The sequence below is a fragment of the Squalius cephalus genome (assembly GCF_949319135.1).
Source record: "Squalius cephalus genome assembly, chromosome: 16".
NCBI lineage: Eukaryota > Metazoa > Chordata > Actinopteri > Cypriniformes > Leuciscidae > Squalius > Squalius cephalus.
In genome coordinates this window covers 10,319,760-10,343,092 of record NC_137137.1, presented here as the reverse complement: position 1 = coordinate 10,343,092, position 23,333 = coordinate 10,319,760, and the positions used below count along the sequence as shown (strand labels likewise).

Below are 23,333 nucleotides of genomic sequence, written 5' to 3'. Positions count from 1 at the left end.
CGTTGTATATGGAAAATTGTGTCATAAATTGTCAAAAATGTGTAAAAAAAAATCACAACTGTATAAATAAACAATAGTAAAGAATAAAATGGAATATTAAATAACAGATCTAAAAACTATCAATTCAATTTTAAACAAATTAAATGTAAGAATTAACGTTAATTTAACAAGTTAAAATTAACAAAAGATAAATATAATTAGGCCAAATGTGTTATAATGTGCATAAGTTGATGGAGATACAAGATGTGTCCCAATTCAAAGGCAGCCTCCTTCGAGCGAGGGACTCGGACTTCAAAGGCCATGCAGGGCGGACTCACAGGCGGTCGGACTGAGCGTTGTTTTAAATGGGACGGTCTAGCCTACAGAGGACTGCTCTTGTCGCCTAGCAACTGTGACGGCTGTCGTTGATGAGTAACAGTAACGTTGGTACTGGACTTTTTTGAAAGTTATTCAGAAACTGTCTAAATATGTTCACCATGGTCCATTTCTGTATAGGCTATAAGAGTATATGCAATTGTGTGTACAATAAGTGACTATGGGCTATACATGGTATTATTTAAATAATCAGTGCGCCTGGTAAAATGGTCTCATTCTCCCAGCCATAGTACAAACCTCCAAGAAGTTCTAGAAGATGATAAATATTGTATTATTTTTTTCTTCTATGGAAGTCAGTGGGTGTCCTCAACTGTATGGTTACCAACATTCTTCAAAATATTTTCTTTTGTGTTCAGATGAAAAAAAAAAAAACAGTTGAAAAAAAAAAAAAAAAACTATCATAAATGCTTGGAACAACTTGAGAGTGAGTAAATTATGACAAAATGTTGATATTTGGGTGAACTATCCCTTTAACCAGTTCGGAACGGACTGTTCGAAAGAATCGATTCGCTGAAAAATGTCAGACGTCCGGTCACTGCCTTCTCTCACACATCAAAAAGATAATGAAACAACTTTCTCAACAATTAATTTAGAGAGCATAAATAAAACACTGACTGCTGTATTATTTGCAATTGCCACAAAGACCTACTTGAGCGTTGGATTGCATGTGATGGATTATATGAATGCTATCCAAACGTTTTGTGGAAAAGGAAAAATATTTAGCCTACATATTTCATCAAAATATGTTAGCTAGCCTAGAGAAGCCACATTCTAAAAAAAAACAAAGATTATTGGCACATTTTACACATTATGGTACACATTTTACAAGAAAAGTGAATTGTTGACTCAAAAACTGCACGGGCCGTTTAATTTCGGTTCGTAAACGAATCGTTCAGACGAGGCGCGGGCCAGTCCTAGGCACTAGGACCCTGCAGGTGCAGCCGAGATTTTTCAATAATGTGCAGTGCAGTCGCGTTCACAGGAGCGCGAGGGCAGCTGTTACAGCGTCCCTCTCGCGCAACTGCTCCACAATCTTCAAAACACTGATCGCGAATACGGATCCAAAGACATTGTCTGGGATCATCGTTCCTGGCGTTCCAGCGCAACATCACTCCTCATCGCCGCGGATCCAGCAGACATGGCCTCATCCGTGAGCGGAGCGGAGGAAGTGCGCGTGTCGGCGTTGACGCCCCTGAAGTTGGTGGGTCTGGTGTGTATTTTCCTCGCGCTGTGCCTGGATGTCGGAGCCGTGCTGAGTCCGGCGTGGGTCACCGCGGATGACCAGTACCACCTGTCCCTGTGGGAGTCTTGCTGGAAGCCCGCTGCCTCCGCGACCTGGCGGTGCAGCAGCACGCTGGGGACCGGTGAGTGAGACCCGCTACTTTTGCAACTTTGCAATAAACATTGTTCAGACAGGATGACCTGCAGATACATAATTTAAGATGCATAAAAAAACAAAAAAGTGTTCTGTCTTTTTAACTTTAGTTAGCTCTGCATCATGGCTCTGGAGGCTCATATTTGATTTATGAGATAACAAAAGGGCATCGCTCCCTAGCGCATCATTATCACTCATTGTTCAGCTAACGCTAAACCAGCTCTTATAAAATACCGAGAAAACAGAAAAAGTATAGAAAATAGGTTAATAGGTTAAAACAGATATGACAAGTCGTTTTAATGTTTACTCCTTTAAATGCATAGGTATCTATTTCAGCTTAGCCTATACGTATTTTTAAGAGCCCATACTAATGTGACACAAGTATCTATTCCAGTTGTTCCTCGTTAAATTTTGTGTCTGAATTGCTTTTTTTCTTACTTTATAGTTAAATAAAAGTATTTTAAGTACCAGGAACAATTGCAATAAATACTAGTCAGAAATGAATAGTTGATTTCTATATGTATAAAGTAGAAGTATAAAATATAGATAGGAAGTTTAAGAAGATAGTCACTGTTTAATTATTTAGTAATTAAAAATAAGTCTTCGTTTAAAGGAAAACAACTCGAGGCTGGGGGAAACAACCTTGAATGCGTCCTATTTTATCAAAAAAAGACTCTCCAGCCTACAGCAAGCCAGGATTAATTCATTAGAGCAATGTTTGTGAAGAAGGCTTCATTAATTAATTGATATTGATCCTTAACATTTAATAGCACGCTGCATTTTATTCACAGCTTGTTTGGTGGAAAGGCTTTTGGATGATGTGGGAATGTGTGATGGAATCGGTGGTCCAGCTGGGGTTTCGTTCTGCTTTTGTTGTCTACAAAATGAGCCTTTGTTAATGTCTCCTCACCGGCCAAGGAGTGAGGTTAAGTTTGAGAGGAGAGCTCCCTAGAGGCCCTAATGTGGACAGATTAGTTACCAAGGAAACAAGTGCTGCATTCTAGAAATGTCATTTTGCACTGAAAAAGAAACTTCCCTTCTGGCATGCGTGAAGGTTTGCTAGCGAATAAACTGGGGGCAGTTCCTCCTGCATATCCATTTCATATGTTAGTGTAGAGTTATTCATTGCCACATTTTTTTCATATAGTATAGTTTCAGAAAGCAGGTAAGATTTAAGATGTTATTTTAGGTCTGCTTTGCAATGACAACTTGTTTGGCTCTGGACCCTGTCCCGTCATTTTTTAAAAAGCACAGTTTGACTCCATATAAAGTCATGAAGCCCCAGTCAAAATACCAAAGGAGCGGCCTGAGTGAATGGCTTTCCTCTGCAACGCATTATTGATTTTGGGCTTTCTGTAATCAGTCACTCCATTTCCTCTGTGTTTTCTCTGTGTCATGCACTGTGCATTAAACTAAATCTCATTAGCTGTGCAATTACCGGCGGACTCCACAGTCTTCTATGAACCAGCATATTTGCTTCCTAACCTTTCATTGAGTCCAGCGCATCCTTTTTTAGTTTATCTCTGTCAATTTAACAACATAGATATGTTAACATAAACTAACTCCCTTTTACACGCACACATGCACCAGAAATCCGAGGTTGTGAAAGCTCTCGGGGAGAGATAATCGCAAACAACAGGAATGTGGCGAAAGTGTGTGAGAGTTTTTTTGTGCGGATGTTATGCTCGACTGGAGAAGAGGCAGCGGTTGGATGTAGAGTCTGTGGCGCGCACCATACACCAATTTCTCTCCCTGTCTGCGAATGGCGAGGAATGTGGAGACTTTGTGTCTTATTGACGGAATTCAGTTTCTCATCTATGACATTGGACTTCTTTTTTTTACCCTCATCACGGTATCAGATTGAAAGAACTTGCCAAGGGGCACTTGGTTGCTGAAAAACAGATTATAGTAATGAATGTTTTGATTTTTATCTCGTATCCTCATTTCCATCTGTAGTCCTGCAGGGTTTTTTGGATAAGCTCTATTCTGCCGGAGACCCCTCAGACGTAGACCTCAAGGTTACATAAAGTCGAAATCTTTTTCTCAGATGGGGGATAGACACTCTTGTTGATGATTCCCAGGCTTTTGGTGGCTATCCAGAGAGGTCGGAGGTCGAGCAGTTAGAGTTTTGTTTTTATATGGAAGCGAAGGTCAGCAGCTCTGTTTTCATACATCTCTCTCCAACTTCCTGCGGTGACAGACATATTTATTACACATTATGCCAAATCATAAACCATATTTGGTGAAAGGGTTTGTTTATGAAACTATAGTACGGTGGAATGGAGCTGAAGTAGCCCAGAGCAGCTCTCAGACATCTCTGAAAATCGTGATTTAGAGCTAGAAATGATTATTTTCCAGCAGAGAAAATTATAGATCATTTCCCCAAGCTGATGAAAATGTTTCTATTTACAGATATCACTGTGTAATAACAAAACCCTGTAACAGGATCCAGTGCTTTTATGGTTTCATTTAAACAAACAGCCATTGAGGTCTTATGAAATGTTGCCTTTCTCAGGTTCAGTAATTGAGTCATTTATCACTCACATGATAACTAAACAAAAACATCATCATAGTCTTTGTTTTAATGTGTGTGTGTGTGTGTGTGTGTGTATATATATATATATATATATATATATATATATATATATATATACACAGTATGTAATTTCAGCAGTTTCTCTAACTTCTCAAAACAATTCTTCACAAACGTATTTGTAAACATAATACATAAGCATAATGCATGGCAGAGTCAGAATGCAATAGTGTGCTGTTTTTGGCCTCTTTATGAAGTAAAATAAGACATTGGTCAGGTTTTAGAGGAATTTCAAACCTAAAACATCATACGTTTTACATAGTTAATGAGTAATGGTTGCTGTAATGTTCTTGTTTAACTTGTGTAACTGTGCAAACACTCTGTGACAATGATTTTATTTATGATGCATAGTGTTCCAATAGATTGTTTGCTTGCACTTGAATAATAGAAAATTATTGATTTTTTTTTAGATGTAAGGTAGCACTGATAAAACATACTTCTTGTTCTTTTTTGTTGTTTAACAGTTATTTTCTCCATTCCCCATACTGAAAAGCTAAATAAAAACCAATAAAGCATGCTGTAATAAAAAATTAAGTGAGCCTTTCTGTAAGTTACATTGATATGTTAGTAGGTGACTTTATGAGTCATTGAACCATTCATTCACCCGATTTGTTCAAAAACATTCATGATTGAAAACAAATGTCTTTGAGCGAATCAGTGAATCGCCCACTCAATCAATTTGTCTACTGATTCATTCATAATTCAAAACAATTGACTGCCTTTATGAATGAGTCATTGAATTATTCACTCAGCCAACTCATTCCTAAACACTGCTGCATTGGAAATTGATTCTATATAGTAGGCGAAAAAACAGTACAGTATGTGACAAAAGAAGCATATCCGAATTCACAGTACTCATAAAAGAGTAGGAAAAAATTACCCAGATGACCTACTTCTTCCAGTGAGATTCTGAAGTGCGTATGCGATGAACAAGTGACTGTCCTTACAAGTGAGTCTTCGAATCATATTTATATGTCAATTTATACAAAAACACTGAATCATTCACAAACACCATTACTATGTGGACGCAGTCTAATGTGGCTTTGTTTGGATCTATTTTAGTTGACGGAGCAAAAATTAAAAGTAATTGTCAATAATGTCTCGAAAATGTAAGTTACTTAGTACTAACTAATTTGAACAATTTTTCATATTGAGTTATAAATAATTTAATGACTGTTTGAAGAAGAAAAAAACTCCCTTAGCCCACGTAACTAAAGAAACTTTGCAAGTCACTCCTCAGAGATTGTCTACTTATAATGCGTTTCCCTTTTGCGTGACTAATGAGATTCCTCAGGAGTTGTCCTAAAGTGCATGTGAGATTCCACACATTTACTCTCATGTCGTCAGATATGGAAGCAGGCAGACTGTTTCAGGCACCTCCTCTCTGACTCTTTCTCCTTGCCCCCTCCCTCACTCCTGCGTTCCATGGAGGATTCAGCGCTATTTCTGGGCCCTACTCTAGCTGAGTGCTTGAATGAAAAGCAGAAACAAGATGGGCTGAAGGAGAGAGAAAAGGAGGGAGGAATACATTACGCGATGCCCCATTTAGCCCACCAGAATTGTCGATAAGCTCTCTGCTGCCCGCAGAGGTTCATTCTTTCAGTTACGCAAACCCAAGATGTAAGTGTTCCAAGTGAGCCATTCTGAAGGCATGTGTGTATTGACTTTTCAGCATGTTTAGAGGCTCTGTAAAAAGAACAGTTTAAGGGGCCATTCACACAAAACACATTTTTTTCTATGTAAACATGCGCTAGATGGATGTCTTAATTCTGTCATTTCTTTTCTCGACTTTGTCATTCCAAACTAATTCAGAGAAATTCTGAAGACTATGTTAGTCACCGTTTTTCATGCAATTACAGTGTGAAGAACTTTAAAGCTTCAAAAAGGACAAAAAACATCATAAAAGTGGTTGATATTTCAAGTCTTCTGAAGCCATTCATTATCTTTCTTTGAGAAACAGACCAAAATTAGTTTTTTTAATTAAACTTGAAGGTGTATATCCCATGATAATTTACTTTCATTGGATATAATGCGTTTATACTGTATAATATGAATATAATGCATGCATTGTAATGCGATATGAAACTGATCTACTATTTGTGTTTTTATGTATTGATTTAATGCAGACTGGCAGATTGCCACATTGGCTTTGTTGTTGGGTGGAGCTTTCCTTATCCTCCTTTCCTTCCTGGTGGCTCTGGTGTCTGTCTGCATTCGCTCCAGGAGACGCTTCTACCGACCGGTCGCAGTTATGCTCTTCGCTGCAGGTGAAATGGCACACACACACTTATGTTTAAGACATTAACAAGTTGGCTTCCCATTTCTGTTCTCCACGCACATTAAATTAGGGTTCATGTAAGACGCAATTGCTGCGGCTAATGGACCAGGAAACAGCAGAATGCATTATTTGCATCCAAACTGTTTTTTTTTCCCAAGCCACAACACACAGCTGCCTCAGTAATCAGTCGTTCTCGATATGAACACATCACAGGGAAAAGATGTAAGGTATATCTAAAACAGACATTTTCACTTCTCTTTTAAGAAGATTTTTACATGGCTTTGAAGTTGGCTCTTGCTCACTTTGTGGAGGAACTTATCAAGGAATAAAGCCCATTGAGGATTTAGAAGACGTTTAATGTTCTTAACCTACTTTTGTCTCTTTGATGATTGCGAATTTCATTGCCAGTGCTTCTCTGTTTCTCACAGTGGTCCTACAGGCCTGCTGTCTGGTGCTGTATCCCATCAAGTTCATCGAGACCATCAGTTTGAGAATATACCACGAGTTTAACTGGGGCTACGGTCTGGCCTGGGGAGCCACCATCTTCTCCTTCGGAGGAGCCATTCTCTACTGCCTGAACCCTAAGAACTACGAAGATTACTACTGAACATGCTACGACACCCACAATGCACTTCAATGTCCTCTTCACTGTTGTGATAGCAGCTCATGCACTGAACGCTTGTTCGGAACCTGCTCTTGTCCCAAACACACAGACCCTCAAAATGCAGGGCAATGCTGAGCTGTTAGATACGTACATGCATTCTTTTTTTCCTCAGATTACTCTATCATTCAATTAAACCTCTTCATCAAACTCTCATTCATTTCCCGTCTGTCTTCTCCCTCTCTCTCCTCGTGCTATTCTAACACTTCTGATAGTCACATGAGCATCTGACATTCCTGTCAACCTATGTTCACAGGAATACTGCCAGTCTGTGATGTAATCAGTGGAGAAACCTCCATCTGTGGTGGGATCTGAAACAAGGCAGACGGAAGCCTTCAAATCTGACAGAATTAAACTACACATTCATTTTGAGACTTGAAAGATAGACAGTTTAAAGGCAAAATAAACTGCATGGAATGCATCCAAGAACATAAAATTGAGAAATCATGCAATTTGGAAAAAAAGAAATATATTAGTACAGTAAAGTATACTGTATATAATATAATATCAGTATAGTATAAGTATAATACTGTATAAACTAGTATTAAAGTATAATACAAGTATAAACTGGTCATAAAGTCCTTACACTTTGTGCGGTCACTTTCAAAACAGGCAAATTTATGGTATTCAACAGCAAATTTTACGTGGATTATTTGAACACATTGCGAAATCTGCATGGGGAAATCTTTTGCCTTAAGCAAAATTCATGATCGCATCCTAAATGACTTAATTTCAAACATGAAAATGACTTTAAAATGTGAAAATTTACCAAACAATTCTAAACGTGACCACACCTTTATCCATAGATGAAATGCTAACCAAGACTGATGTCATTTTAAGCACAGATCATGTACATAGCACATGAATTATCATCAAGTGGTTACTTTGTGCACATCTGAAAACATATTCCCACTTATCTCACCCTCAGTTTATAAGGGATTTGGTAGAAGATACTTTGCATTGTAGAAAACCTAGGTCTTGTGGTGTAACCAAGCCTTGCAAATAGACTAGTTTTTGACTGGTATCTGAAGAGTGGTTATTAGTCTTCTTTTGCATAAGTATCCATACAGGTAGTTAAGGTTTATTTCTTAGCACTGTCAGTCTGTTGTGCACATGTTGATGTTTGAATGAGGGGGCATGTATCATTTGAGTGCGCGTTTGAGTGATTGCATGCTTTCTTTTGGGATTTTTCAGTCCAGAATGCAGTTGTGACATACTGTACTAATTTATATACTAACCGAATAAACGGATAAAAAGAAAAATGTGGTATGTTCATGGTTTTACAGCCGAGATATCTCGACATCAGCATATAGTAACATAGAATCAGATCCTTTATTAAGTACAGCAACTGGAGGCATTTGCACAAGAAATCAACATCTTAAACACAGAATACAGTGTGGCATAATATGCATAAAAGTACCAGGTATAGGTTCATATGCAGGTCTTGTAGTGTTCTTCATTCACGAGAAGAGCTCATAGTGAGCACATACAGTGTAAAGTCTACATTAAAATTATTCAGCCCCTGTTTATCTCAATTCATTGAATGTTTTGTGAGAGAAGCCCTGTGCACAGGATTGTTTGGGCTTTTTCATGTAAACTCAGCAGTCTTATTCTGCTTGGAATGGTAGCTTGGTAAACCACACCTCTGCAACATCTGGCAAGCTCTGCCCTCTCTTAAACCACACCTCTGTCCACTCCAGTGCGAATCGATCGATCGATCAATCAATCAATCCCTTTTGCTTGTCTCTGTTATGTCAAGTCACCCTACTTCCTCTTTTAAAGCAACGTTCAGTAGAAAAAAGTAAATACAAGTGCAGGAAGCTCCTCAAGAGGTAACAGGGTGGGTCTGATTGGATAATATTTCACTAGAGTAGTTGTCTCTTCTTCTGTGGGGTACGGCTCAGTTATTGCTGGGTGAAGCTGAGGGCACAAGGGACAGAAATCGTCAAATGAAAGGCGGGACTTGAACGCTGCATGACGGAACAGAAGATTAGCAGTAAGAGTGAGGTTCATGGCCTGTTGGGAAGGGTCGCGGTGAAGCCGGCTCAAGTGTTGCGCGGCATCTCGCACTGTTCGCAGCGGTGCAATGCTGGGTGGTTAAGAAAAGTGCAGCTTTCACAGTTCCACTGAGCGCCCTCAAAATCCTCGTCCCTTTGCACGACCGGAGGCTTGACTAATCAGAGGAGACAAAACATTATGAAACAGCATACAAGCACTTATTTATTGCTGCTGTGAGCTAATTTAAGGGCTTGAGAAAGCATTCTAGCATTCTGCCACACCCACTGACAATTTGGGCCACTGGCCCCGCATAGCAACAAAAGAGTGATGAAAATAGAACGAGGGTGCAAGAAACACTATATCATAACAAGCAATCTAATAGCCTCCACTCCACTGGTGTAGTCAGAGGTCAGGACAAATCCGACAGGATATTCAGAGAGCAAAGGGCTAATTTTAGCTCAAGGGAGGTTAGTCTACAAATTCCATGAGATATTTTAGTGAAAAACCTACCTAGGATATTAGGGATGTGCCTGAAGCCGAATACTATGTTTGGAAAGGAAATCTACAGAGCCCTTGAAGAAGGGTTCCTCAAATCCATCCCTGGAGGGCCACTGTCCTGCAGAGTTTAGCTAAAACCATGATCGAACTCACTTACCTGCAATTTTTTAGTAACTGCAGACTTTGACTAGATTGCTCAGGTGTGTTTGATTAGGGTTGGAACTAAACTCTGCAGGGCAGTGGCCCTCCAGGACTGGATTTGAGGAACCCTGCCCTAAAGGTGACTTGGTGATGGGGAAAAAAATTAGATTGGAGGAAAAAATATATTTCAATGCTTTTGCGTTCTCTCGCAATTAATTGGGTAATTATATAGTATATAATTTACGGGCATCAGGGAGCCACTATCAATATGCGGGGTATTGAAAACACTTTTGAATTTGCTATCACGTGTACTCTGTGTATAGGGAGCAGCGGTACAGACCACACATTTTACAAGAAAAGATATGTCAATGATGCTCAGGATCTCTTGTGCACCAAATCATCCAACATCGTCCTATCAGTCATCTCTTCTTACCATCTTCACGTGATAAGTGAAATATGATGTACTGTAATGTAACCAACAACCAAAGCAACCCTAACCATGTCCCTTTAGGGAGTCCGTAGAGTCAATTCCCATGCCTTTCCGAATTCAGATTTAGGCTTCAGGCACAACCCTACAGGATATTTTCTAGCATAGCTAAAATATTTGTTAATGGATAAGGTATTAAAGGTATAGTTCACCCAAAAAATGAAAATTACCCCACAAGTTCTTCTTTCAGACGAATACAATCGGAGTTATATTAAAAAATATCATTGCTCATCCCCGCTTTATAATGGCAGTGGATGGAGGTCCTGATTTTTAAGTCCAAAAAAAAGTGCATCCATCCATCATAAAAGTGCTCCACACGGATCTGGGGGGTTAATAAAGGCCTTCTGAAGCGAAATGATGCGTTTGTGTAAGAAAAATATTCATATTTAAAACTTTATAAACTAAAATAACTAGCTTCCGACAGGCGGCCATACGCATCGATTTATGATGAAAGAATGACCTCTGACCTGACGAATGACGTATTGACGAACGCGGAAGCACAAAGGATAGAGCACAACACCGGTCACAAATTAGAATTTTTAAAGAGAATATCAGAGGATTTCGATATAAGAGAAGAGGAGCTTGAGTTTGTTGCCCAGCCCTATTAGTTTGAACCGCGAGAGGTGTCAAAACTTACGCTACTCCTATATGCTATGTCATACAGTACATCGCGTAAGGAGTTACTCTTTTGGCATACGTCGACTTGCGTACAGCCGTCTGCCAGAAGCTGGTTATTTTAGTTGATAAAGTTTTAAATATGGATATTTTTCTTACAAAAACCCATCGCTTTGCTTCAGAAGGCCTTTATTAACCCCCTGAAGTTGTATGGATTACTTTTATGACGGATGGATGCACTTTTTTGGACTTTTTGACATAATCAGGACCACCATTCACTACCATTATAAAGCTTGGAAGAGTAATGATTTCTTTTTTATATAACTCTGTGTTCGTCTGAAAGAAGATAGTCAAATACACCTAGGATGGCTTGAGGGGGAGTAAATCATGGGATCATTTTTTGGGTGTACTATCCCTTTAAGTACTAACAATTTAAAGTATCTATTAATCTAGGTTAATATACTATTTTAACTCATTAAGACTAAGGCGCATCCACTCCTCGTTGGAATTATTTTAATTATGAGATTCCGACTTATAAAAAGAGTTCACTTATAAACACTGAATTTTTGGAGAGCTTCGACTTGTACCAAGTGACCACTGCAACATCATGTAAAAACGTTCAAAATGGCAGCTACTTCAGCAGTAAATTGTAGTTTTACAGTTATTTCATAATACCGGTGTTTAATAGTTTCTTCACTTGTCTTTATGCAAGAATAATCAGAAAATAAATGAAAGACATACAAAATTTTATGTAGTTACCACCGTGTCCTGCTAAATACACTAAGTTATTAAATTACATGAATTCATTTTCTCATTAATAGTGTCATCATAGAAACACATAATTCTGACTCTGAAGATATAAGCATTTCAGAGTAGAAGATTCACTTTAAAAGAATTTTTCACTGTATGTTCTTGATACCAAATGCATTAACTAATATTAGCTAACTGAACCTTATTGTAAAGAATAACCACAAAATGAAATGCAATGTTAAAAGATGCAACATCAAAAAAAAAAAAAAATGTATGCAGAATTGATTGAATTCCCACCTCTTGGAGGTACAACAGGGCCAGGTTGAATATTATCATAAAAGTTGTTCATGGTTCTCACGTCAAACTTGCCTAAAAAAAAAAAAAAAAAGAGAGATGGATGAAGCAAATGGTTATCAGCACAATTTGAAGTTGAGTGCAATCACATGAAATAATGCAGTGCAAGTGTTCATTTCACATTGAATGTCATAAAGATGACTACATTCATGCTATTTTTACCTCTGGACTGCAGCAGGTCTGTCTCCTTCAAGGTGCAATCAATGTCAATCTGAAGCTGTCTGTTTTGTGACCGAATTCTGGTCATATCCTCGGGCTAGCAAACGCACACACAAAGTACATGAATTTTTCATATTAACCGCACACATAAAAGCAATTTATCGTTGTCACACACTTAACTGAAGCCTGTTAAACTAGATGACGCTTGTACTGGATGGGTACATTACGTACAGCAGTTTAACCTATGAGAAAAGATTCATTCAGTCGGCGAAGCATGCAGAATGAGCTAGACCTGAATGAGCAGATGTGATTCATTTCCACCTCATCGTATTTGCACGTTCTGCATGTATATTCTAGGTATGTATGCTTTTATGCAAGCCTCATTTGGAGAATTTGATGATTCATTCATCCTTTATTAGCGATGTAAAACAAGTGGGTGTGTTCGTTCAGCACCTCTTCAAAAAGATGCATTCACATGCTCTAAAAGCCTGTTTTTTGTCTCTTACCCGAGGGATCAGGCTAGTGCTGTTCACCCGTCTGAAGCGTCTCTGCAGGGCGTCAAATTCCATTTCATTTACTTCCGCCTTCAACTGATCCAGTTTCTGCCGCTCCAGCTTGAGCTCTTTCATCAGACGCTCCATCCGAGCACGCTGGTGCAAAAGCAGCGCTAAGGAGACATACAGCATTAGACAAGGCTACAAGACTGAACAACACTTCCCCACATACACATGATAAACAGATGCAAAAACAACTTATTCTGGACAGAAACTGACCACTTTTACAGGAAAGAGCTCTTAATGACTCAATAACTTTCAGAGATTTGATGTTACAAACCTTACAATCCCTCTAATATCCAGTAGTTAGTTCTTCCTTTAGAAACTATATACATTTTATTATTATTTTTATAAAATGTTCAGTTTGATAAAATCTCAGTTTTAACATTACTTTGTTTCTTAGAATAGTTAAAGGGGTCATGAACTGAATTTTTCTTTAAATGTAATGTTCTATGAGGTCCACTTATGATGTTTTTTTTGTTTTTTTAACATTCTTATTTAGATTCTATTTTCTATCCTGTTTTTGACCCTCTCTTTCAAACACTATGTTTTGATAGTTGTGCCGCATTCAAGACTCCGAAGTAAACGCCCACTGTTATGATTGGGCAATTGTTCGAAAATATCTCATTACAACATTTGCCAACAATGTGAAACATTTGTGTGTATTACACATGCTTTATAAGTCTTGGTTGTGGCAAGTAAAATACTTGAAGTTACCACAGATATAATTGACAAATGATCAATTCTTTTTTATGGTGTTTCGTGTAAACGGAATTATGACGGACTGAATGTACCATTGTTTGTCGTTCTTACACCCATTCATCGTTCATCCTTTGATAAAGTGAAAACGTATGCATTGTCATTGGCAGTGACGTGTTTGAAATAAAATGAAACCTGTTGTAATGTCTTACAGATGACAAAACAGAAGATGTCGCTCACTGAAGCTTTAATTCAGGATTACAGCGAATGGCTGACCAAAACAATAACAAAAGCAACTTACTCTATGTGCCATCTTCCATATAAGATAATCCAACGCATTAACCCCATAAATGCCAAAGCAAAGGAAAGAACAGCAAATCACAACTATTACAGTTTGATTGCGGCGCTACAGTATAAATACTTAGTACATATCAAATGATCTGTAACAGACAAAGCAATAGTGACACATGGTAAAAACATTGTTACTCACACAGTGTGTTGCGACATTGCAGTTGGATATAGTCGTCACTGCATCATCTTTTATTTTCAGTCTCTCTGAAAAGCCTGTGCTGAATGGTGTCTTGTTTAAAAACGAATCCGAGGTAAAATGAAGCAAACAAACGAACAGTCTTACTGACGTGGTCTGAAACTTCGTTAAAAATAAAATTTATCCATGCTTTCTTATTGTTAGGATGGCAATGCCTAGATGTATGTTGTCACCAAGTACAACATGTTGGAACAACATTCCAATCAACCAATCAGATTTGAGGGAAGTTTACAGTTTATATCAAGTGTTCTACATCAGTGTTATTCACCTATCACCTCCCTCTGATTTTAGGGATAAGTTAAGGGTAGGAATTAGGACTACATTTTCAGACAGGAATGTTGTTCCAGGAACAAAATATGTTGATCCAGGATCATGTCTTACTAAAATCACGGTGACCATGCAAAGACTGTTTTCCCACAACTTCAACTGCAAAACGTCTTAATCCTCAGAGGCTTCTCTATCATTTTGTTGCTGGAGTGAGTAATCCTGTTTTTGCGTCTCTCTCGTATTTACTACTACATGACATATGCAAATCGGTGGGGCTAAAGAGGCAATGATATAGGCGTTGATTTTCTTCTCTTTTGTCGCACTATGACGTAATATGACAAAATCCGAAACGAGTCATTTTGCCATCTTGGATTCTAAAAATCTGTTTTTGTACTAAAGAGGAAGATTTGAGTTCTGAAACTTACAGGATATTTTTCATAGTTCAATGACCTCATTTGTCAAAAGATCAAGGAATATTTGATTTCTCAATTCATGACCCCTTTAAAATGTGTTCCTTGACTCCTTGAAAGAGCCAGCCATAAATACGCCGCCCTAAATAAAGGAAAAAAATTATTTATTTTATTTATTTTATATTTATATTCACATATATACATACACACACATATACATGCACTGCCATTTAAAAGTTTGGGGATAGTAAGACTTTGAAATGTTTTTGAAAGAAGTCTCTTATGCTCACCAAGGCTGCATTTGATTGATCAAAAATACAAAAAAACAGTAGTGGTAGAAGTAGTATAGCTTTTTTAATGCCATGTCAGCATCTGAGGCTCTCTTAATGGCAAAAACAGAGTTTCAAAAATACAATAGAAATAAAAACCAAACAAAACAGTTGTTAGTATTATACAAGATGTTTTACATTAACATTTGATAAAAATTCTAAAACCTTTTCTAGTAAAATCTCACTAAACAAGTCCTTAAGTGAGCTTATTACATAAAAATGTTGTCTAATTGCATTAAAAGTGGGACAGTCCAATAAAATATGTTAAATGGCAAGAAGGGTCTTGCCTTTAAGCAAAAATGCATGAGTAAATCTTGTATGACCATGTGACATCTAGTGAAAGTGAACACCACATGATAAGGAGATTAAAAGTCTGCTGGGGATTTTGGGATGGATTTCATGCAGTTTGTTGTTTGTATACGTTTCCCATTCTTCTTACCACTTGTTAAATATATAGCCTAATGATTGACAGTAGGTCTAAGGTCTGAAGGAGGAATTTCACATTTTATGAAAGAACAGTAATATTATGAAATATTTTCTGTTTTAATATTTTTAAAGTGTAATGAATTCCAGTGTCACATGATCCTTCAGAAATAATTTTGATATTCTGATTTGGTGCTCAAGAAACATTTCTTATAAGAAAACAGTAGTTTTGCTTAATATATTTGAGGATACTGTGAGTTTTTTTTCAGAATTCTTTGAACAGAAAGTTCAAAAGAACAGCATTTATTTGAAATGAAAACTTTTGTAAGATTATAAATGTCTTTACTGTCACTTTTTATCAATTGAATGCATCCTTGCTGAATAAAAGTATAACTTTTCTTCAACATTTGTATTTTTAAAAACGTAATAATATTTATATCCATACCTTGAGTATATGCATAGTCATCCGAACCGGAGCTTGATCGTCTAGGCATGCGGTTGATCTGGCTGGAGATGTTCCCTGGCAGCGCAGAAATGGGTAGGATCGGAGGAGGGGCTCCATGGCGCTCGCCCTGGTCCACTATGTTGAGGAGGGATTCGGTCTCAACTGGTGGAGAGCTTGATGAACGCTGTACTTGTCCAGGAGACACTTTGATCTTGATGAAGGCAGAGGTGGCAGGCTGAGGAGAGGATGCGGGCCGGGGCCTTGCCACACCCTGGTGGACATACATTCCTTGATGAATAGAGGCTCCGGTCATATTGATGGCCCGGGATGGGGAGCTTGGGGAAGGGCTGTTGGCCATATAGAGCGTTCCCTGTGGAGCATGTACAGGGGAATTGCTCCGTGGTCGTTGTCCCTCCAGTGTGATCTCTATCTGGTTCTTCATAGGGCCTTTGGAGGATATAAAAGGCCTGTGGGAAACAGGTGCCGACTGCTGGTAGGACAGCCCAGGGAGGGTGGGGGGACTTATGGGAAGAAACACCTGGGGCGGCTGCTGGACCTGATGTTGGGGAGAGCTGTATGGAGACTGGTACGTCGGAGTAGCATAAGGAGACTGCTGGTATATGGAAGTCCCGGATGTAGACCAGGGAGTAGGCTGAGGACTTTGAGAAGGTGAGGGACGCATGTACACGGTGTTCCCACTGTTACAATAGACACCAGGGGGGATCTGCAGTGCTTGTGGAGCAGAGGGGATGTTCTGGGAGAGGGTAACTGTTATGGGAGTCATGTAACGTGGGACGGGGTGGTATGTGGGAGACATGCCCTGGATGCTGGGCGGAGGGGTGGGGATGCGTCCTTGATCGTTAATGTAGAAGGGGTTGAAGACGGGTGATGGTGCCATGGTGGCGGGTGCAGAGAGGGGCTCGGGGAAACCACTTCGAGGATGCTCGATGTGCCCGTCGCTGGAACTGTGGACCAAAGCTCGGCCGCCTGCATTGTTTTTAGCTCCCTCGGGAGCAGGGTAACCCACGCTAATACGCAGCATGTGGTTACGGTTTAAGTGCAAATCGTCTGTACTGTGGTACTCCTCATACAGGTATCTATTACTCTCCTGAGCCAGCAGATGGCAGCAGAGGTCCAGGTTATTGTTGTTCTGAAGAGGAAATGGAAGACAGTGAGGTAAACCTTCTTGCACCTGACACTAGTTTGACAGCCAGAATGACACAGCAACAATTAGACAGCCAGAATGACACAGCAAAAATTATCACTGATAAATCATTATGCTCATTGTACATCATTAGCTTTAGGTGTACATACATTACCGTTCAAAAGTCAGTAAGATTTTTTTTTTTAATTCAGCAAGGACACATTAAATTAAAACAACAGTAAAGACATTTATAACGGTAAAAAAAGATTATATTTTCTTATACAGTTTTTGAATATTTTCAAATAAATGCTGTTCTTTTGAATAAAGGTATCACAGGTTCTCAAAAATATTAACCAGTGCAATTGATTCAAAAATGATAAGAAAATGTTTCTTGAGCACCAAATCAGCATTTTAGAATGATTTATGAAGACTAGAGTAATGGCTGCTGAAAATTCAGCTTTGCCATAAAAGGAATAAATTCCATTTTGAAATATTTTAAAATTGTTATTAATATTATTACAATTTACTGTTTTTAATGTATTATTTTACAACATTCAAACAATAAATGTGTTGCACCCAAGTTGTGTTCAGATTAATACTAGTTGCATGAAATAGCATGAAAAATATATGAATGAACATCACAGGGTTATGATACACTATGATATATTGTTAAAATATATGCACCACATTGTTAATACATTAAATAACAAGTTAAACACAAATAATGTGTTTTAATATAATGTTTGAATAAATCTAATTTTCAAAAAAAAAAAAAAAAAAGAAGACCAAAAATAGTTTGGAGGCTCTCTTCAATTTTTATGAGAGCCACCAATTAAATGATTATATAATCAACTGTCTAGAGTAGAAACATAATAATTATATATGTGACCCTGGATCACAAAACCAGTCACAAGTAGCACGGGTATATTTGTGGCAACAGCCAACAATACATTGTACGGGTCAAAAATATCGATTTTTCTTTTATGCCAAAAATCATTAGGATATTAAGTAAAGATCATGTTCCATGAAGATATTTTGTACATTTCCTACCGTAAATATATAAAACATTTATTTTTGTGAGTGAATGCCGCACAATCGCGAACATAAATGGACAACTTTAAACTTTTCTATTTTTTTGCACCCTCAGATTCCAGATTTTCAAATAGCTGTATCTCGGCCAAATATTGTCCCATCCTAACAAACCATACATCAATGGAAAGCTTATTTATTCAGGTTCAGATGATGTATAAATCTCAATTTCAAAAAATGTACCCATGTGACTGGTTTCGTGGTCCAGGGTTTTATTATTTCATTCAAATGGGTTTCTGGGTCAAAATGACTCAAAATCCAAGAGCAGGCCATATATACATTCTAACCCCCCATTTCCATTCCATTTATATTGTGGCAGCCAGTTCTCACCTGAAGAAGGCACTGAGACACGACCTTCTCTGGAATCTCTGGGAAGCGCTGCTTGAGGTCCTGCAGTATGTGATAGTCCAACTGAGGCCCTCCCTGCGCCATCCTGAGCCCAAAGAGAGAGTCACTGAGTCCGCAGCCAGGAGCGCAGCACCTGCTCTCCTCTCATCCCCTGACAACACACATGAATAACAACACAGATTGAGTTTGACCACTCACAAGCACTGCCAACAAACTACCTTGGGGTGTTTGAAACAAAGAGAAATCATTACTCACTTTCATAGCATGGGGAAAAAAATGCATTATACATTCTGCCTAACATCTCTTTTCATGTTCCACTGAATAAAGTAAGTCCTACAGGTTTTTGAACAATGTGTGAGTAAATGATAATTTTTTATTTTAGGGTGAACTATCCCTTTAACACTATGAAGCCTATTGTATCATATTTGATACAATTCTAAGGCCTCTAAATGACCAACATGATCCAAAACTGCTGAAAGAAAAAGAAAAAGTTGTAGCCTATATAATCTTCTACATTAGCTGCCAATTTACGTAAATTCCCATAATCGATTGTAGTAAAAAATTAACAATCAATTAATTGTTAACCTTAACTTCTTCAATCCAAAGCTGGGGCCGCCACCAAGTTATCATGTTAACAAGCACTTTTTTAAGCTTAGAAGCTTGACTTTACAGTGAATATAGGGAATATGACAATCACTTAAAGCAATAGTTCACCCAAAAATGAAAATGAAAAATTCTGTAACCATTTACTCACCCTCAAGTTGTTCCAAACCTGTATGAATTTCGTTCTTCTGCTGAACACAAAAGAAGATATTTTAAAGAATATGAGTAATCAAACAGTTGATGGACCCCATTGACTTACTAGCCTATACTATGGAAATCAATGGGGTCCATCAACTGCTCCATTAATCCATTAGATTGTCAAAATTGATTTGTGTTCAAATTTAAGTACCAAATATGATACAACAGACTTTTGAAGATTTTTTTTTTTTGGGCACATCTCACTGTTTTCCACCATAATTAAAACTACAGAGCTTTGTTTATAAGCTAAGCATTTAAATATCATCTTACTAAAACATTAGGAAATATAGAGTGACAACTGATATGTACATATGCATTTAATGTAGATAAATAAGAATCAATGATTTACATTGCAAGCAACCAGAATTTCATATTACTTCTTGGCTATCTAAATAATATCTGTACCAAACTACATATTTTTTCTCACTTTGGGCCTCTGAATCATTTTTTTTTACACCTCCTCTAGTGTAAAATCCATTAGCTCTATTATATATCATACTATACGAGCTATAAGCCAAATATGACAAAACAAGAAAACATGTAAGCAATATTAAAGGTTCAATAAACTGTTCCATTTAGACCTGTTAAGCTTGTGCACCAGACGGCCTCAGACTCTCGGCTGCCGCAGTGTGAACATGTCGCTCAACTGGACAAGAACAGAGCTTTTATGCCGACACGTTAAAACTCCTATTTATCAGAACAAAAGACGCTTATTTGGTACATCGCAGGTGAATCAGACGTAAATTCAAAGCTAAAAGGCTTATGAAGATACTCTTGTGTGTCGCGGCGTGTAAGAATGGCTTGTTTTGAGTTTAGCGACCTCACCAACGACAACGACCTGAAATCTGAGACAGCCTCTTCCGCTCGACCTCGTACATCCACCACACACAAACACACACATATGGCAGGTGTTACTAACTGCCATAGGCATAATTGCAGCACTGTTAACACCTTATTAAACTGAACACAAGTCTGTGCAAATCTGAAATTAGTCCCAAATAGAAACACTAAGTACATAAACAATATATTTGAATGCAACAGCAGTTAAGTCACCAGTAAAAATAAAATAGAACATCAACATTTAAGAATAGATTAAAGACAACAACTTCATGAAGAACTGAAACCGACAAGAGAACTCATGAACACGAACCAAGCGCAGGTTGATTTCAGCACTGCCTCCTGCTAGCTGGCCCGTCTAAGCATCCATTAAAACACAATCTGTCACCAAAAGTAACTATTATTACAGTCAAGCAGTGACAGTTCTGCAGGATACCCGTGTCTGTTGCCTCTTGATCGCGGTGAAATTACGACAAGCCACCGCCAAATCCGTTTAAGTGCTACAACTCAACGCTATTTTTGCATGACGACAAAGATAGAAAGCTTCAATTAATGGGATAAACTCAGCGTCTCATTATAAAACAAAAGTTTCCGCATTACTCTTCAACATATATACATATCACGATTTACATTATCTTTTCACTTGCACGTACTTATCACCGGGATGAGAAAGGGAAAGGAAAAAAACTGTGGTTGTTCATTAACCGTTAGCTTTAGCATAGCCGCTAGCCGTCCGGTATTTAGCCACAGGGAAAAAAAACGGAAACGCAGCGCGCGCCGCTCCCGCGTGCTTATCTGACTAACGTTTAATTAATCCTGCGCGCTATACCTGCCAAAAGCTTGCTGGCATCGTAAAAACCCAAGCAGGGATTTATACGAACACTTGCTGTCAGTTTCGGTGCAGTACAAACGACGGCTGGCTGCTCGCCGTTCTGATAACAGTATATGTGCGACAACATACCGTGCGCCGGAGCCTTACGGCCATTGACCATCCAAGCAAGGCTTTTCACATGGGGTGTGTCACAGGACAGCAGAAGTGATAGGAAATGACAACGATTCACCGGGTTTCTACAAGGAACTCGGCGGTTAGCACAGTCGCAATAAAATTGTCGTCTTCACTTACGCCTATTTCTCTTCCTCTGTCGTTCCGGTTGGAGGTTTCTCATGTAACGATAAATGGCACATCCATGCCCTCTGTCGGGCTGGGGCAAGAGAAAAGAGAAGCTTTACTTTGCCATAACATAACAAAAAGTAGCTATCTCAAATTCTTTCAGTACTGTGTGTGAAGATGAGCCTGTAGAAACTTACATTATTGTGTAGCTACTCTTTAACCATGCAAAGCCCGACAAATGAAATAGTCAGACAATATATATAGGTTTTAATGGAACAGTTTATTCAACCTTTACACAAAATATTTGTAAAAAAAAAAAAAAATATTGCATGTGTTTTTGTTGAGCAGCCTATAATATTTTATAGGCCTTAGCCACATCAGGATTTTTGAGGAGGTAAAAACCCTCAGTTTTATTTAGAGGCCCAACCTGAGCAAAAATATGCAGTTTGGTGATATTTATATGCTAAAAGGTAGGATAAAATTCTCAGTGAGATCTTTAGTAGATTATTTACATATAATGCATGTAAATATCACTTGTCACTTTGTCCCAAAAATATTTCCTATACATGATAGTTATTTGAATGTTTTATGATCAAAGCGTTGTATTTTTTATTTCGGGGGGAAAACATATAATGCAATGCAACACGATGATTGAGAGATACAAATGAACGTTCCTCAAAAGCCTGCAGTTTCATTTGATACTCGCAGTTTAAATTTTTTTATTTTTTTTTTAAATGATGTGTGGATAATCAAGTAAAAATGAGTTCCTTAAGTCCAGATAAATGTTCATTTTAAAATATTGCTAACAATATAAAAGTTATTCTTACGTTTACTTTATAAAAATCAGTAAAGATTTCAGTAAAGATATTTCTATTTACTATGTTAAATTTGTTTATTTATTTGATAATAAAGATACAACCCAAAGACTGATCCATTGGAAGTCTAAGAAATTCCTAAAGCATCAAGAGTTGTGGTGAAATTGTATTGCATTGAGATGAATTTCCTAGAGTTCACCAGATGAGGGAGTCATTTACTGCAGCTCAGCTAAAAATATGATTTAGTGTCATAATAATAAACAGCTCTAAACCTTCCCTCTGGATAGACCGAAGGCAACTAATTTATGCACCGATTGCTATTTAACTGATATAAATAGTCCTGCATATGACATTCTAAAAATTACACTGAAAAACAAACAAGTAAGGTCCCATTAGTTAACGATATTAGTGCATAACAACATGAACTAACAATTAACAATGCATTTGTTACAGTATTTATTATTCATTGGGTTGGTTAATATTTATTTTAGTTCATGTTTGGTCCATTGAATAATATTAACAGATACAACGTTTGATCTTAATAATTTATTAGTAAATGTAGAAATGAACATTAACTTAGATTAATATTTAATGTTAATGTTAACAAATGGAACCTTATTGCAAAGTGTTACCATGAAAAATCACTGAAAAATTCATCTTTGACCAAAATCAAATCAAAAGAGGACATGGAGACCTCTTTTCCACAAGCCAAGACTAATTGTATGTAATGCTAACAAGCTTAGGGGCCAAGATCAGGACAAAAAGTTACTGAGATCCAGACCAAGTCCATATTTATGAGGTCTTGAGGGTTTGTCTCAAGAGCACATTCAAGACTCCAGCTATTGCCACTGTATAAATACACAGTGGAATAACTACATGTCATATTTCTATTTGGGATCTCTGACACAGATCAGGGTTTTAGATCATAGCAAAGTTATTTGAGATTGATAAGTCAACATTTTCTCTGAGCTCCTGGGCAGCCAGCCAGTTCTCACTTGTCACAAGCCTTAATTTAGCTTGCCTCTGGTAGCCTACCTGATAGTGGAGACGTCAGCTATCTGTAAGAGATACAGAGGAAATACAGGAAATGGATATGTTAATTTTCCTTGAAAAAATACTTTACTTGAATCCTTTACCAACAATAATTTATTCATTTTGATCTACAGCAAAAAAAAATATATATTATAATCAGTATAAGATGATTGTTTCAGGGCATTTAAAGTGTCTCGG

General features: G+C 37.9%; 2 protein-coding genes across 5 annotated transcripts; one reads left to right on the top strand and one right to left on the bottom strand.

Annotated features, from left to right (window-relative positions):
- Positions 1–1,269: 1,269 nt before the first annotated feature.
- On the top strand, positions 1,270–8,805 carry tmem47 (transmembrane protein 47). The gene is made up of 3 exons (XM_079896888.1): positions 1,270–1,739; positions 6,470–6,610; positions 7,050–8,805. Exons 1-3 carry the CDS (start codon positions 1,514–1,516, stop codon positions 7,226–7,228), a joined length of 546 nt encoding a protein of 181 aa, XP_079753014.1. The 5' UTR covers positions 1,270–1,513; the 3' UTR covers positions 7,229–8,805.
- Positions 8,806–8,866: 61 nt separating this feature from the next.
- Positions 8,867–21,324, bottom strand: tab3 (TGF-beta activated kinase 1 (MAP3K7) binding protein 3). 4 transcript variants are annotated; one of them, XM_079896871.1, is made up of 8 exons: positions 21,139–21,318; positions 19,294–19,333; positions 18,522–18,690; positions 15,959–17,108; positions 12,791–12,951; positions 12,288–12,381; positions 12,069–12,140; positions 8,867–9,455 (listed from the first exon to the last, which is right to left on the bottom strand). In XM_079896871.1, exons 3-8 carry the CDS (start codon positions 18,621–18,623, stop codon positions 9,328–9,330), a joined length of 1,707 nt encoding a protein of 568 aa, XP_079752997.1. In that variant the 5' UTR covers positions 18,624–18,690; positions 19,294–19,333; positions 21,139–21,318; the 3' UTR covers positions 8,867–9,327. The 4 variants fall into 4 exon arrangements, with proteins under 4 accessions (XP_079752997.1, XP_079752998.1, XP_079752999.1 ...); XM_079896872.1 differs by having other exon boundaries at positions 19,294–19,330; XM_079896873.1 differs by lacking the exon at positions 19,294–19,333 and having other exon boundaries at positions 21,301–21,324.
- Positions 21,325–23,333: the final 2,009 nt, after the last annotated feature.

Excerpts from the sequence above, each read along its gene's own strand:
- tmem47 (XM_079896888.1), top strand. The coding sequence starts at position 1,514 with ATGGCCTCATCCGTGAGCGGAGCGGAGGAAGTGCGCGTGTCGGCGTTG. Across the intron at positions 1,740-6,469 it reads CAGCAGCACGCTGGGGACCG|ACTGGCAGATTGCCACATTG; the intron begins GTGAGTGAGACC and ends GATTTAATGCAG. Across the intron at positions 6,611-7,049 it reads AGTTATGCTCTTCGCTGCAG|TGGTCCTACAGGCCTGCTGT; the intron begins GTGAAATGGCAC and ends TGTTTCTCACAG.
- tab3 (XM_079896873.1), bottom strand. The coding sequence starts at position 18,623 with ATGGCGCAGGGAGGGCCTCAGTTGGACTATCACATACTGCAGGACCTC. Across the intron at positions 12,382-12,790 it reads GCACTAGCCTGATCCCTCGG|CCCGAGGATATGACCAGAAT; the intron begins GTAAGAGACAAA and ends TGCGTTTGCTAG. Across the intron at positions 12,141-12,287 it reads AGACCTGCTGCAGTCCAGAG|GCAAGTTTGACGTGAGAACC; the intron begins GTAAAAATAGCA and ends TTTTTTTTTTAG.